Source organism: Chinchilla lanigera, unplaced genomic scaffold (genome assembly GCF_000276665.1).
Source record: "Chinchilla lanigera isolate Chin_1 unplaced genomic scaffold, ChiLan1.0 scaffold00018, whole genome shotgun sequence".
In the NCBI taxonomy this organism is placed as follows: Eukaryota; Metazoa; Chordata; class Mammalia; order Rodentia; family Chinchillidae; genus Chinchilla; species Chinchilla lanigera.
The window spans coordinates 17,211,346-17,228,001 of NW_004955419.1; the positions used below are offsets into that span (position 1 = coordinate 17,211,346).

The window sequence follows — 16,656 nt, forward strand, 5'->3', positions numbered from 1 at the left end:
TCATGAGAAGCCACTTTGAAGATATCAGTATGTAATACAACCACCATTGTTAATTCCCTACCACTTTGTTTGTAACTCTGTATTGTCTGTACTGTGCTTGTGATATGTTGTAAAATGTTGTATGTCTGTTAATGTTTCCCCCCTTTTATCTTTAAAATAAAAAAAAAGAAGTCTGAATTTAATTCCATCAGGAACTAATACATCTTAAGGCTTCTTGATTACTCGGGTATAGCAGCTAATATTTTAACTTTTCATACTTTGGTCCTTCATTGAAGAATGTGCTTATGGTAAACCATATTTAAAGTAATGATATTCCATCCTGTAGAGTTACTGTACAGTTTTATATTTTGCAGTTCACAAGTATATTAACACATAAATGTCAAAACTCTGCCTTGCTTTGAAAATGGACCAGAGAATCTATCTAAATAATTCATATCTCACTGCAATTATATGATTGGCAATCATATAATTGTAGATAATCATATAGTTGTCATATGTGAGATACACATATAGAATATAGTTTCAGAATATGAGAATAGTAAATATTAAATGTAAAACCCAACACTTTAATGCTTTTCCATTTATCTTTGCTTGGAGAGATTTTGTTTTTCTATGAAAGCATCATGGATTTTGTAAGTTCATGAAATAAGTATTAATTAGTGGCATATTTGCTAATATTTTCTACAGAAGTCCCACGGACATGTCTCTACCCGGTCTAAATTTTCTGAAATCCATGACAATATAGTAAGGGTAAGAGAGGCAGTGATGATGGTCGTTGGCATCTTTCGAGACAAATTATTCAAAAGTAAGTATTTCCTATAATGAGAGCAGCATCCTGGGAAAAGCCTGGTCTTTGAAAGCAGAGAGCCCCGGGGTTCACCCTGGGCTCCCCCATTTACATGGGCAAAATGTCCATGAGCAAAATACTTGATCTCATGAACTTGTTTCCATTCCTGTGAGATGCGAAGAGTAACACCTATCTTGTGATCACTATTCAGGGTATGTGTTTAAAGTATCAGCACATGCTGGGTACTCAAACACCAGTGACCATTACTGAGAGTGGACAGGAAGATCGCAAGGCTACGACACAAACAGGGAAAGCTGCTTGGCTCTGAGAAGCTCACAGAGCAGGAAATATAACCTCAATGAACTGACTTCCTTTGAGAGGTGAGGCTGAGCCAGAAACTGAATTCTTCCTGGGAACATATTCCTTTCAGGTGCCTGAAGTGATCATATCTTTCAATCAGGCACCCTGTTTTTTCTATCAAAATAATGCCATTTTGGGGGCTCAGAACAAAGAGGAGTAAAACCATGAGGGAAGTTTTGCCTGGGCTGAGGCCTGATGACTCTCCCAGCCCTGCCCACCTACCCTGACTCCACAATACAAAGAAACCCAGAGCTGGTGGCCCTCTCTCTCCAGGGGTACCAGATACACACTTCCACCTTTGGAGCCTCTGAGCTTCTTTATTGTTCAAGACTAACAATCCATCTTCATTCTGTCCACACAAACCTTTCCCAGAGAGAGGAAAAAGTAATGCATTGGTCTCTGCTTACTAAATTATAATCATTTCCAGTCCTCCCCGTCCCCAGACACAGCAAAATTACCTAAGTGACAGTGTGGGGTGGAGGCTTAGATAGCCAATTTCAGAAAGAACTTGATGTTTATGTTTCCAAGCCCTTGAAAGATCGTGGCTTCCTTATGTCAAATTAAGTCATTTTTATTATTTCTTCTGTTGACTGGTTGGCTGGCTGGCTGGACAGATGGATGGGTGGGCAGATGGACGGATGGACAGATGGATGGATGGATGGACGGACAGATGGAAGGATGGATGAATAGATGCACAGATGAAGAATGGATAAATGGAATAGACTGTTGTAACACTATGCTGGACGTCAGTAATGAATGAAGCCATGGTATCTTACTTGGCACCCAAAATGATGAGAATTGGGAGAATAAAGAACTTAGTTTTCCAATATATGTTCACGGACTAACTTTGGATTCAAGGAATACAAAAGCAGAGAACTACCATGAGCTTGAGGAGAGAGGCTGTCCAATCAAAGCCAGCCTCTCTTCTTCATTTAGTTCTCCTATTTAAAAGTTCACCTTTTAACCACTAATTTACTGAGGTATTAGTGCATGTTGGTCTCTCCCAGGAGCGAGCTGCCTGCACTGTGACGCAGACACCCTGCTCTGTCCAGAATGACCTTGAACAGTTCACTCAGGTTTATTACTGTTTTTATCCTCTTCCTGCCTTTAGGAAAAGGATGATAATTTTAGCCCCAGTCCTCCCTCAGGAATGTTGTCAGGAAGGAGTAGGAACATATGGGATATAGTGCAGGCTTCCACAAAGAAAGGTCTGAACACAGATTTATGTGATGAACAGAGATGGATGCTATTCTCAGTATCATGCTGCTTTTCTTCCTTTTAAACACACCTCTCCAGTTAAAGTTCATGGTAAACTGGTAAGAAAGCTAAGCAGATATAGGTCATGCTGCTCTTTGAAATCACGAAATAGCTTGCCCCCGATTCTCATTTTGAGCATTCATTTAGCACTCTCCTGTTCTCTAGACACAAATAGGAAACACAACTAAAGGTTCACCTTGTTTTTAAAAGTCCAAATTAACCCATACATAGAATTGCCCTGAGAGTCAGCACCACCTTCCTAAGCAGCCCTCTGAGCAAAGCAATTCTGTACACACAAGGTCACAGAAACTTGACTCAGGCACCAGACAGGTTTCCTAAAAAAGAAGCCCAGGAGCAGGCAAAGGCAAGCAGCAACTCCCAGCTGGCTACAGAAAGTGGTCACATTATTTTCTGAGCATGCAGAAAGCAACGTTCAACAACCAGTGGAGTCGTTGTGACAGTGACAGAGCTCTCTCCTGGGCTGTAATCAATTACAATGCTTAAGTGCATTATGTCTCAAAGAAAAAAAACACGGATAAAAGCGCTCTGTCCCTCTCTCTCTTTTTAATACGGTGCAGTAGAGACCCAACCAAGTGAAATCATTTAAAAGCCACCTCTGGCCAATTGCTGCTTCTAACAATTCCAAAATTGTTTAAGTAGAAATAAAATAAATGAATTATCTGAAATACACAGTGTCTTTTCAAAAAATCAGGTCACAGCTTTATCTTCCTTTTCTCCATGCCAAGAAAGATACTGATATTTTTAAAATGTTAAAAGTACATTATGTGAAACGTGTCTTGTGAAGCCTCTCAGCCAATGTACAGGAGAATCAGCTCTGGACTGTGTGGAGTATTCTCATCCAGTTTCTATATATAACCACATTCCACATGCACATACTACCCTGCACCCCATCCACATGCACACTGCAATCTCATGCTTGCAGAAATCAGAATGCTGTAACGATGCCCTGGATCTGAGAAATTCACAAGCAAAGCCCAGAGATGGTTCCCTGACTGAATGAAAAAGGCTGGTTCAGTCGGCACAGAGCCTTGGCGGCAGGGCAGGCTCTGCCCAGCTCTCTGGAGTGTGAGCTGCATGGCTAATAATGGCACAGGTTCGTGGGATCAGCCTCTTACCTTGGAGTGCTGCAGCAAGAGTACCTGCTCCTCAAGCTGCTGTCGTTTGCCTTCTATTTCCGTCTGCCTCTTTCTTTTTTCCTTGAAAATAAAGAGAGAGAGAAAGAGAGAGAGGCTGTCAGAGTGGGTGGGTGTTGGCTCCAGGAATGCGAAGGCAGGCAGCAGAAGCTGAAGCGGCACACATCTGTGCAGTCACTTCCAGAGACGCTGGGCACACTTGCAGTATCACCTGCCCCACCGTCGCTGGGCGTGTGGCAAGCAGCAGCAATCTCCTAACATGTCTGCAGTGGGCTTGGCCAGTGGGAGAAATGCTCCTCACTCAGCCAGGCTGCAACAATTTAATCCACAGGAAAAGATGGTTTACACACACACACACACACACACACACACACACACACACACATAGATACACTCACACACTCTCTCTCTCTTTCTCTCTTTCTCTTTCTCTCTCTCTCTCTCTCTCCTGTGCTTGCAGTGTTAATCTGAAGACAAAGAATAAATATGTCTCAATCCAGAAGGCAGGGTTAGGTTTCTTTGGTCAAAATCATATACATAAGTAATAAGATGTAATTGCAAATTGGGTGGGAGAAATCATCCAGTTGGGCATAACAGACAATGCAAATGAGAGGGATGGTCTTTGCTTAAAGGAGCCTTGGGAGAAGCATTTCATGTGGGCAGGGCTCACTGAGGTTATGGGAAATATGAAGTCTGGATCCAACTCCCAGCCCTACTACTTGCTACCTGTGTAACTTCTGGAAAGTCATTTTCCCTCCTTGGGTCTCAGTCTTCTGCATAAAGTAGAGATAACTCTATCCAAATCATATGACTTGATTGTGGATTAAATGAGACAATATACGCCCAGGGACTACAACAACACCTTGCACACAGTAAGCATTCAATCACTGTTATTTGCTGTTATTCTTACTGCCGCATGTTTACTTCTAGGGAATGCCTAGAAACTGGATTCAAAGAGATGTATTTTCCTGGCATTTTCCACTGTAATCTTTATATTTTTCTCCCCCACACTTCTCTAATGCAGACAATAAACATCATAGGAATGTGATTCATAAGAAGAGAAAGGCCTGCCTTTATGGCTGCTTGCTTTTAATGCTTTGTTTCCAAAGTATACAGGAGTATTTCATGGAGATATGTACAACACGGGATCATTTTCCTTTACTCACAGATACAGGGGAAATCTTGTCAGCCAAGACAGAATGGTTCTTTTTGTTTGTTTTTCCGGTACTGGAAATCGAACTCACAACCTCACACTTGCCAGGCAAGTGCTGTGCCACTGAGCTAAATCCCCAGTCCCTACAGAATGGTTCTTTACAACACAACAGCCAAATCCCGAGAAAGACAATGATACAGAAGCCTGGTTGCCATGCTGTGTGTTAATAGAAGCTTTGGTTTTCATGTAGTGCCACATTGCTAGGGATGTGATTGCACTACTGCTGTTTTAATCAGTGGAATGATCATTTGTATTATAATCAAAGTTTTTTATGCAATGCACAGACTTCAAGAAATATTAGCTCATAATATGAATCACTAGACTAAAATGCTTAAGTCAAATGAGACTCCTGAATATTTTAGGAACTACCATTTACCAAAGGACTCCAATCAGGGATGCATAATTGATGCTATTTAATCCCAGAGTATGCCAAGGACATGTGCTATATGATACAATATATAGGAAAAGTAAGGACCGATATGAAAAGCCCACCTGTCCAGCAGCTCAGGGGTACCACATGATAAGCCAAGACCTGAGGACAAGCAACTGCATGTCATAGGGATTCTCAGGAGAATTCATTCCCACTGAACACCATAGCATGCAGCTTTCCTGCATTTATTTTATAATTACTTTGTTAGTGCCTAATAATTTTACTAACCATTGGGTTTCAATGTATAAAATATATTTGGATTATATCCACCCTCCCTCACTATCTACATTTAAATCCAGAACAAGATATAATATGTCATGGATGCAAGATGCTGATGACTCAATACTCCCACAAATGTTCAATGAGTGCTTTGTGTTCTAACCACGTGTCGTCATTTCCAAAGCCTTTCTAGGCTTTCCCACCTCTGTGCCTTCATTCACACGGAAAGTTCCTATCATTGGTGAGCCATTCCCTGACTAGAAGAAACATTACCAGAAGGGCTGTGTAGTGGCCCATTCCATGCTGAAGCAGTAGAATTTCAGTGATCACTGTATAGTAATGAGGTGAAGAAGGATGTAAATTTCAAATTAGCCCTTTAAGAATAGCATAGATTAGGTAGGTACAGATTAATGGTAAATCATTCCAGGAAAAGGAAACTGTGAGAACAAGGATAGGAATGTACTGCATATCCCAAGAACACTAAGGGCAAACTAACTAGGATGATTCAAAAGACTTCTTAAGATTAGACTAGAACTGAAGGCCTTGAATGCCAGACTAAGAAGTTTGGATTTTATTGTGTGGACAATGCAGGATCATTGCAGGACTCTCAACAGAAATGATAAGGTGAAAGGAACACTAAGCTGGAACTCATATAAAGGAAGGATTAATAGGGACTGAGGCACTTTTTCTATAAAAAAAGTAAACATTTTAGACATCAGGAAACATTTTAGGTTTTGCGGGAAGTACAGTCTGTTGTGACTTCTCAATGCTGCCACTGTAACTCAAAAGCAGCCCCAGACAATATATAAATGGATGATGTGGCTGTGTTCTAACAAAGCTTTATTTACAAACATAAATGGAGGGCAGGATTGGCACATGGGTCATCGTTTCTTGCCTTCTAGATTAAAAGGAGCATTAAGCATCTTAGGAGGATGCTATGTTCACCTTGCACACCGCGGGAATGGATGATCTAACAAGCCCTCCCTAGCTGAGAGCTACACCAATCCACATGAAAGGAGAAGGACAAATGCAAGAACTAGAAAGGCTAACAGGACTTAGGGAGTGAGCAAAAGAGATGTTTTGGCTCTGAGCCCCACCGATGGAAAGAGTGCTGGTGTAGGAATGGGCAATGATGTGGAAGTGGTAAGGTGGTGCTCATTTATACTGTGTTCATATCTCCCCTAAGGAGCCAAACACATATTAATATACACAACTAGGCAGAGGTATTAGCATGTTCACATCTATGTTCTGATTGGGCAAGACCCTGAACTTTCCATCTACAGCTGTCGCAGTTTCTTTGTCTAGCTGGGTCCCCTTCCACAGTGATCAGGTTGAGACCTAGAGTCACTCCTAATTGGCTAAAAGATTAGATATACAGTCAGCCTTAGGTGTCAGGCACCAGTCAAATTACATCAAGCTAGAGTAAGTCACCATTAAGGAATATACTTTTGGACCTTGCCTACTTAGACTGCTGAGGTCTGACTGGTACTTCCCACCTGGCTAGCCTGCTCTTTCCATATTTCTCCTTCTCTTAATCAAGACAAAACCAGTAACTCATCAACTTCACTCTCATCAACTCCACAACGGTACTCCTTCCCCTCACTCCAGATCCAGGTACTGACCTGCCACCCCTTCAGGTCCACTCCCTCAACATCCCTACATTCACACAGGTCCCTTTTACTGTATTCTTCATCTGAGCAAATGGCACTACTCAAATCAGAGATCTAAGTCATCTTAAACACTCACTTTCCTGAAGGACAAAGCCCCATTGATCCTCCTTGTTATTTTCTACATATTTTGCTTCCCCATTAAAATCCTTCCTTACTCCCTAAAGATTTCCCCTTTATCTCCACACCTGCACATGTAGAATACTCTTCACTAGGATCCTGAACACTCCAAATAACTTAATTGCTTGTATCTGATTTCCATCTGGATTACTACAGTGGTTTCTTTACTGGTCTGCGGGTCTCTAAGCCTTGGTTTCTCCAACTCGGCCTCCGTATTGCTCATGGAGCATCACTTGAAGATGGAAATCTGGACACGTCCATCTCTTGCCTAAAACCTAGAATGTCGCCTCACTGCCTATCTGTCTCACAGCTTCTTCTCAAACCATGACCCTCAACCATATGTTCCAACCTCAACAACTACTTGAAGTTTCCTGACCTGGGAGACTGATTGATATCCTTCTGGTTTTACCCTTACTGCTTCCTCTAACAATAATGAATGTCTCTTACTGATTCATTTGACAAGAAACTATTCATCACTGACAGAGAGCTTAAATATCAGTGAAGCCAGAGTGATCACCTGTCAATTTTGATCCATCCAGTCTTCCTCCAGTTGTGGGACCTTACCTATACCCACTGTAAACCCCATGGGAATATCATTCATGATTAGTCACAGATATCTCAGCTCACCTTTGCTACTACAGCTTGCACATCAGTTAGCTTAAGCCCATCATGCTGCCTTAACTCTTTGCAAAAGTGAGTGATACAAAGGGTGGCTAAGAGACTCAAGTAGGACCAATAAGAGATATTTCTGGGAAGAGACACAGGAATATTAGAAGGGAACACCCTTTGCTTTTACTAGGGATAAACTGAGATGACATACATCTCATGGCAAGCTTCCCAAGCTACAAGGAAGGAATGCATCTACAGTATGTTAGAGAAAACGAGGTCAATCTGCAGGGAGAGGTAGGGTTGAAAAGCAGAGAAAACAAGATCCTGATTGGGGCCCAGATCTACTCATGTACGAAGTCAGAAAGATTCCTGGACTTCCTAAGTTATGCTAATAAATCTTTCTTTTGCTCCAGCTAGTTTGAGTAATGTTTGTGTCACTCAAAACTCAGAGAGTACTGACACATTCAGAAGCCTTTTCTGATCCTTTGTAAGGACCACCACTCCCTCCTTTGTCTTCCCTTTTCACAGGCTGTGGATTTTTCTACATTAGTACCTTGAGTACTTTATAGCTTTATCTGTTGATACATCTTCTCTTTCTACCAAAAAATGGGCTCGTGGAGGATAAGGCTGTTGCCTGATGCATCTCTAAAGTCTAGAGTACTGCATGATGAACACACATGGGAGTGCCTGCTGAGTGCTTCTGAATGAAAGAACTATCCCTTTGGTGTTCCCTGATTTTGTTTCTGTTTTTCCATGTATCGATATATTTCTCATTCAAATGCATTATAAATTTCCACTCATTATTTCAATGGCACAATAATCTATTATTAAAAGCATATGAGCCACCAGTATGTAAAACCAGAAGGGTCCTATGATGAAGACATTAACCCATATGGAATAGATCACCATTGTTATGCATACAAGAAAAGAGTTGGAAAAGATAAGCCCAGGAAAGAACCACAGAAAGCTCATCCTGGGACAAAAAGTTGGGAGAAGTAGAAATTCCAGGGGAGAGCAATAATGAGCTGACAGTAGCAAATCATTCAGGAGGAATGTGCCTCAAGAGACATCTGGAATGAAGTGATCTCAAATCCACTAGGAAGATTTCCAGATCTTTCCACCATCTGGGAGGCCTAGCAAGCCACTTCTGTTGTCTTGCTGTAAGTTATACATTCTCCTGGAGAGTGTTTTCTGGAAGTATTGTGAGGTTATAAACACTGCAGACTATTAGGATAGTAAGGAGCACCTGTATGGAATGGAGGACACACTGCTCAGAGGGTAGTGCGATGGAAAGCAGGTATCCTAAGGAGTTAGGGAGACTATTGCCATGTTTATGCTACTTGACACTCTCTCTCCTCTCTGCCTGTGCTGTTATCTGGGTGTTAGGAAATGCAAGATGGTGGCTGGGGACATAGGGAAGGGGGCTGGTCCCAGCTGAGGCAATGAGAAAAAGAAAGAGGAAAAGCTGATCAGGGAGGGCAATGAGAAGCCGACACAGCATTTCCTTTCACCCTCTAGAGCCCTATTCTGATTCAGGCTAATATCTGCCAGCCCAGGGCACAGCCATAGGAAGGAACCACATGACGTGCTCAAGGCACTACTGCCAACAAAGGGATCTCAGAATTCAGAAAAGAGGAGAAAAGAAAATATATTCCATGTAGGTGTGGCAATATTTCTTCTTCCTGTTGCTAGATAGCTTTGCTTTGACTCCACTCCACTGATTTTGTATCTCTCTCCCTCACCCAGACCTTTTGAATGACTTTCTGCCAGCTGGCTTCAGCAATGTAGAGTCAGAGAAAAAGACAGACTACTGAAAAATTGCAGAAGCAGGCCATTTTAAGTAACTTGCGCTTGGGAGGAGAGTTGGGGGTGGTGCTAGAGAAGGCAGAAAAGGACAGAAGGGCTGAAAACACGAAGCCCTGAAAGAGCTTGGAGGAGGTTTGAAGTTAAGAGTGTAAAATGAAGGGGCTGAGATATCAAGATTAGAAGATCAGGGAAAGAGAACCTTTTAAGGATATTTTATTGTGGCTTATGTTTTCCAAAAGACTGCAGTAAAGATACTGGAATTACTTTTGCCTTTGAGAGCATGTTTCTTCATGACTTCATGCTAAAACTGGATCATGAGGGTGCCCAGCTTTTATACGAGTTATACTAAGACGTATGTATGACTTTTTGAGAATTAAATTGTATTCATTTTGGTTTTTGTTTTGTTTTGTTTTGTTTTTTTCTAGTACCGGGAATCAAACTCACGACCTTGCACTTGCCAGGCAGGCGCTGTGCCGCTGAGCTAAATCCCCAGCCCCGAGAATTAAATTATAGAAAATCAACTTGCAAGTGGGAACCCAGGGAGCTTTACCTACTAAGGAATCATAACATCATCTCAGGCATGGCTGGATTGTAATGACCTGCTTAATACTGCTGTAGAGTCACTGCTATTTATATATCTGAGGACAGAAAAGAGTGGGCTGTCCAAAAACTGAGAACCTGTGTAATCAAGCATGAAAAAAAATCAAAGAGGTACCCACTAGCATTGTCCGGTTGCTTAGCCAGTTAACAATGAATGTTGAGTTTGCTTGATAGATACATCCCTTTGAAATCACTTATCTCAATGACATTAGATATTAAAACTCAGTCTCCTGCCTGAGCCACATAGTGAGTTCAAGGCCAGCCTGGATGACATAGTGAGACCCTGTCTCAAAAAAGCAAAAACCTTCAAATAAACAAGCAAAACACTTATTCTCCTGGCTCCAATGTCAAAGTCACCACCCACAATCCTGACTGAATTCTTTAAAAAACCGAATTGAGAAATGGCACTTTATAAGCCTCCTGCAATGTCCATTTAATGTAAAATGGATAAACTAGCACTAGAACTTGCACATAGACATATTGAAAGTGAAGTTGATATGTAACTTTCTGATAATACTAGAGTAGAACCTGGAGTCAGTTTAAAGAATAACCTTAAAAGACTTGGCCAGAAGAACAATAGATTTCTTATAATCACACTGTCCAGCCTCACCATGTATATATTCAGACTATACTACCATCATGAGAAGTGGCGAATTCTACAACTGTAGGCATTTCCAGTTGGTTAGTTTTGACCAGCATTTTCATTTACACTATTTCTCTTTTGGCAACTGACTTTGACTATGAGCTTGCAATCTATTCATAAAAGAGAGAACTGTCTGCTTTTTGGGGTTGTGTTGTTTTTAACAGAAGCTCTAAGGTCAAGAGAAGATTCTATAGATGAGGACGTTATTGATTAGTTCAAACTTTACAACGGGGTTTTGAAAGGGTATTTTCACAGCTAAAATCTTAGAAATATCATGTAGAAGCTAGACGCAGTGCCGCTGCTGGTTACAGTGGACAGTTAATATAAGCAGCTTATCAACGTCAAGGCAAGTGCACAATTCAGCAGGGTTTTAACTTAAGGTACCGTCCATGTAGATTACATGCTGAGTCTACTGTGTAAGATCTATTTAGCATCACTCTTTAGATAATCATTTAACCACATGGCTGTGCTTTGGCTTTCATGGTCCTAAAATCAAACTCTTTCCTAGGACTTTAATCAAGAAAGAGTATGCTCTAAAAAGCTCTGAAGAGAAGGTAAGATGTGCTTAACGACATCTTATTGGTAAGCACTCTGTGGTAAAATATATACATGTACATATCAAGCCCTTTCCATACAAGTAGATTGAATGATAGAGACCTCTGAGGAAGTCCCAGATGCCAGAAATAACACAATTAAACTCACCCACAGAATGCCATCCCCACATCACCACTTTCAACATCTGCATTATTGCTTCTGTGAAGCCACAGTCAGCATTCCTGACTGGAGGTAAGGCTTCTGCCATGAAATCCCTGGGTGATGTGCATGAGTCCCATATTGTGTCTGGACCTTGGGCTCCCCATCCATGCAATGGGTAGGCTGGACTAGCTTAGCTGGAAGTTTCCTCTCCTAACACTTTGCATAGCTATGAAGAACACAACTTCGCATGTTCTGAACATTGCGGATGCCCTTTCTCCCCTATAAACTACCCTTAACACTAGCAAGCATTGACATAGTGCTTGCTGTGTAACAGGAAATGTCCTGTGTGATTAATGTATACTAACACTTCTCACCTTCACAAGAAACCAAGGGGTTAAGTTCTACATTTATTTTCTGTATTTTTAAATTTTGAGACAGAGTTTCACTAAGTCATTAAGTTGCTCAGGCTGGGCTCAAACATGCAATCCTCCTGCCTCAGCCTCCCAGAGTACTGGGAGTACGGGCATGTGCCACTACACCCAGCAGCTAGATTCTGTTTTTATCCTCATTTGAAAGAGAGAAACTGAGGCACAGAGAGCTTAAAAAGTCATGTGATGACGGTAAAGCAGAACTGGAACACTGTATGAAACATGGAAATAGAAATGTCTCCAGGAGCTACTGTAGGACTGAAATGAGGTACAACAAAAGTGAAACCGTGTGCATCGGCGACTCAGTGGATAAAGGTGCTTTCTTTGCACCCAGCATTATGAATTGGGCTTAGGGTTTTGTCTCCAAGACTGCAATTTATTCACAGAACCAAATTTCAGCTCTCTAGTGGTTAAACCTAAGAAAAATGATGACGGCGGTGAAGTCACCATGATAATTTAGTTGGCAATCAGCATGCGTGGGTTCCACATTCTTAGATTCAACCAACCCTAGACTGAAAATATTTGAAAATATATTGTGTCGGTACTGAAAATATATTGAATTTTTTGTCATTATTCTCAGAACAATGCAGTATAACAGTTACTCACATAGCACTTACATTGTATTAGGTATTACAAATAATTGAAATGACTATTGGAAGGATATGCATACTGTGCCATTTTACACAAGACGCTGGAGCATCTGCAGACATTGGTATCTACAGGGGTCTTGGAACCATTCTCCTTGGATACTGAGGGACAGCTATAATAATAACGGCAATTAAATTTAGTTTCAATGAGTAGCTAATCGCCCAGGCTGGGCTCAACTTGCAATCCTCCTGCTTCAGCCTGAGGACTTGCCCTGTGTCAGGCTTTACAGTAAGGACTTCCAGTCTTTCACTTAATTGCCGCAACACTTTAAGGCGTTTCCTTTTAAAGCGTTTTCAAGCTTTCCTTTTACTGATGAAAACCATGACATCTTAGCCTGACTCAGTGAAGTGCCCAAGATCATGAGCTACAAAGTGGGCAAATGGGCTGAAACAGACAGTCTGACCCTAGAGCACTTTGCAGTGAACACAGATGTGAAGGTTTCTCACCTTTGTTTGGCTCTCAGAGTGAACTCTGGTCTGGACTCAGCGCATGTATTACCTCACCCTCTTCACATTCAGATGCCCAAAACCTCCCACAGTAAATGAGATGTTGAAAACACAAAACATTCTGATGTCCAGTCCTTCTACACTGAAAAAAGAAGCCTCTTAGAAAATCCATGAGCATTTCCCAATTTCAAACAAAAATTGGTCAAGGCTGCACTGGCACTTCCAGCCATGCCTGGCCAACTAATACATTTGTTTATTTTAATCCCTGCCGGAGACGTTCTCAAGGATTGAATGATCTAAGAAAGAGAGAAAATGCAAAATATTTCTCTCCCATTTGACTGTCTCCTACAAAAGGGATTGCTCCAGATGAGGCTGAGCTGGGAAAGCTGCCAATTTACTCGGAGAAGCTGCTCTCCCCAAGACAACAGGACAGGGAAGGGGTAGAGATATCCGTAAAGCCAGGAGCACTGTTTCAGGAGCTGTTCGAGGCCTGGAGGAAAAGTCCCAGGGCTGTAAGCACAGTGGACACTGCCCTAACCTCGCAGTAAACAGCACTGCATTGGCTCCTCTTAGATCTCAGAGCAGCAGCCCTGGAAAAGCAGAGGGGACAGACATGGCAACAAACAGCACACAGCTACCCTGGCTGGATGTGCAGGACAAAATACTGTGCAAAAACCAGAAAGGGAACACAATCTGTGGCATCCAGAAAACAATAAAGAGACAGCGTAAACTCCCAGCAATTAGCCTAATTCCGTGGAAAGATGGACACACCTTCTCTGCCAATCGTGCTTTTGTTTCTTAGATGCTGACACCTGGTGAATATTTCTGGCAAGTATATGAAAGTACGAGAAAGGAAATACCAATACAGTGATCCCTACTATCCTTGCTCAGATAAATAGAGTTACCACTGAAAAATATTCTGAAAGGTAAAAAAATGAACACGGTGAAAAAATATACACGAGACACACTCAGCACAAGAAAAACGGTAGAATCCTGCTTCACCTCATCCCCATCAGCTTTGTTCCTTTCGGCAGCAACTCCTATTAGGTCTCTATGTTTCCTACCAGAAAAAATGAATACATCAACATGCAACATACTGGCTCTTTTATCCTTCACATAAAAGACATGCTCTTCAGCTTGCTTCCTTCGCTGTGAGACATTATCTTAGAGACTGCTCTATCTCAGCACATGGAGTCCAGCCTCACTCTTTGTAACTACGGCGCAGAAGGCACAGTTCTCAGATGCACCTTCGCTTATCTCACCAGTCAGCTGCTTCTCGATTACGCAGGTGCCTCCCAGTGCCTTGTTATTATAAACAGGGCTTCAGTGAAGCTTCTTCTCCAGGCATCGTACATGAACCTTTGTGACCATGTTCACAGGGTCAATATCAAGCAGCAGAACTGCTAAGTCAATGGATTTGAACACTTAAAACTGTAATAGAGAAAAGTCGTCCTCACAGAACATCTTTTCAGTGTTTTAAATGATAGAATTCTGTGTAAAAAATAAAACTCAAGCAAGTAATAAGACCGCCAAGCAGTTTTCAACCTCATTAGCCATGTATTTAGGGCCCGAGGGGGTTTTAAAGGGAAGAAAATATCCACCACTTTGCTAATAACTGCAATGTTCTTAAAACATGCTTGTGTAATTTGTCCTCATCATAGAGTATTCGTCTGTCTTTTCAGGTTAAAAAGACAAGTTTTAAGTTAAAAAATGAAAATCTGCTATCTTATGAACAGAAGTCTATGACTGGTTTTTCATAAACTTTTCCACTGTTTTTTTTCCAGGAGGAATCAAGCCTGTACCTCTTTGCCTTGCACGACTAATATTAAAATAATTACACAGACAAGGTATGCCCACTTGCCCATAATAAAAGAAACTTTTATCCCTTCTGCTCTTGCTCTCCTAGATGGTTTAAAAGAAGAACATTTTCCATCTACCAAAATAATTTCTAGATGGACTTGGGCAATGTAAAAAATGAAAACGTGAGAAAATAGAGTGACTATCTGATTTTAAGAAAGGACTATAAAAACATGAAGAAAGGAACACATAAAACACAAAATTTATAAACTTCACTGTATAAAATTTAAATCTGGCTTATGGTACCAACTAAACATAATTACTCAAAAGCAAATGTCAACCTAGCAAAAATATTTGCAACATATATGTCAAAAGGCTAAGATCTTTAGTAAATAGAGAGTTCTTATCAGCAAATATGATATATAAAGAAAAATATGAGGGCTTCAATATAGGAAAAAAAGCACAAAATGTAAGGAAAATATTCAATGGTTTTCACAATCAGAGAAATGTAAAGTAAGCACTGAGATGCCATTTTTCATGCATGAAATGTACATTTCTTTTGAGTATAGAAGGGAGGAAGAAGACCCTCTGTGTAATCTTTGACAATTATGAGTAAAACCATCTTTCTGGAAGGTTCTTTCAAAAGTTTTTATTAACTTTATCATAAAGAATTTCTCCAGAGAAAATATGATTGATATGCTCAACAATTTATGACAAAGAATATTCAGTCCAGAGATAGATGCAACATCAAAAAGGTTCTTAACATGAAAAGGAAGTTAGTTAAATAAGATGGCATCTTATAAACCACTCCATGACTTTCTTTCTCATATAGAATAAACTCAAAACAAGCTCATCCATAATTTAAAGCTACTTTCTCTTTCACCTCTTTTTGTTTTTTGTGTTTTTTTTTTTTTGAGACCGGATCTTGCTATGTAGTCTAGGCTGGCCTTGAACTCACTATGTATCCCAGGCTGGACTTGAATTTACAGTAATCCTCCTACCTTGGCCTCTTGAGTGCTGGGATTACAGGCGTGTACCACCACACCCAGTATTTCCCCCCTATCTTGTTCCCCTCTCTCCTTCTTCTCTTCAATCCCCACTCCAGCCACCCCAGTCCTTGTTATAGTCCTTAAACCTAACAACTTTGTCTCCACTGTAGGATCTGTATACTGCTATCCTTCTGCCTGGAATGTGCTGCCACACTGTCACATGACTGACTACTTGTTACTTCCCCAGGGAAGCGTTTTTTGGGTAACTAATCTTAATTGGCTCCCTTCTCCCATGCGTATCCCATATATGTTCAACATACTTTTTTTAAAAATTAAACTTGTATTATGTACATGTATATGAACAAATGACAGTACTGAAGGGGGGGTTCTAGACAGATGCTAAATGTTAACAGAGGTCATATCCAGATGGGAAGATCTGTAGTCTTTTCAACATTCCTGTGTTTTCTTTTTTTTTTTTTTTGGTTTTTCTCTGGTACCGGGAATCGAACTCACGACCTTGCGCTTGCCAGGCAAGCGCTTTGCCGCTGAGCTAAATCCCCAACCAACATTCCTGCGTTTTCTGATACTGTACTTGAAGGCAGCTATGAGGGGTAGGCTAATGTGCAAAATGCAATAGGCCAAGCTCAGATCATATCACAGCCACCTGAACCACCCCCTATGCGCATCCTCTGAGAAAGTAAGAGGAAGCCAAGCAAAAACATCCCTAGGGAGAAGCCTTTGGCTACAGGGCTGTTCCCATCAGGTTGATCACAGGATCTCTTGCTTA

The 16,656-nt window shown here is 41.1% G+C and overlaps 1 protein-coding gene across 1 annotated transcript in view; it reads right to left on the reverse strand.

Moving 5' to 3' along the window:
* The window catches only part of LOC102017879 (A-kinase anchor protein 2), a gene marked incomplete at its 5' end in the record, with an annotated part of 466,044 nt that overhangs the window by 271,080 nt on the left and 178,308 nt on the right, over window positions 1-16,656 (reverse strand). The window contains 1 exon segment of the mRNA XM_005382747.2: window positions 3,541-3,621. Coding sequence (XP_005382804.2) covers window positions 3,541-3,621 — 81 coding nt within the window.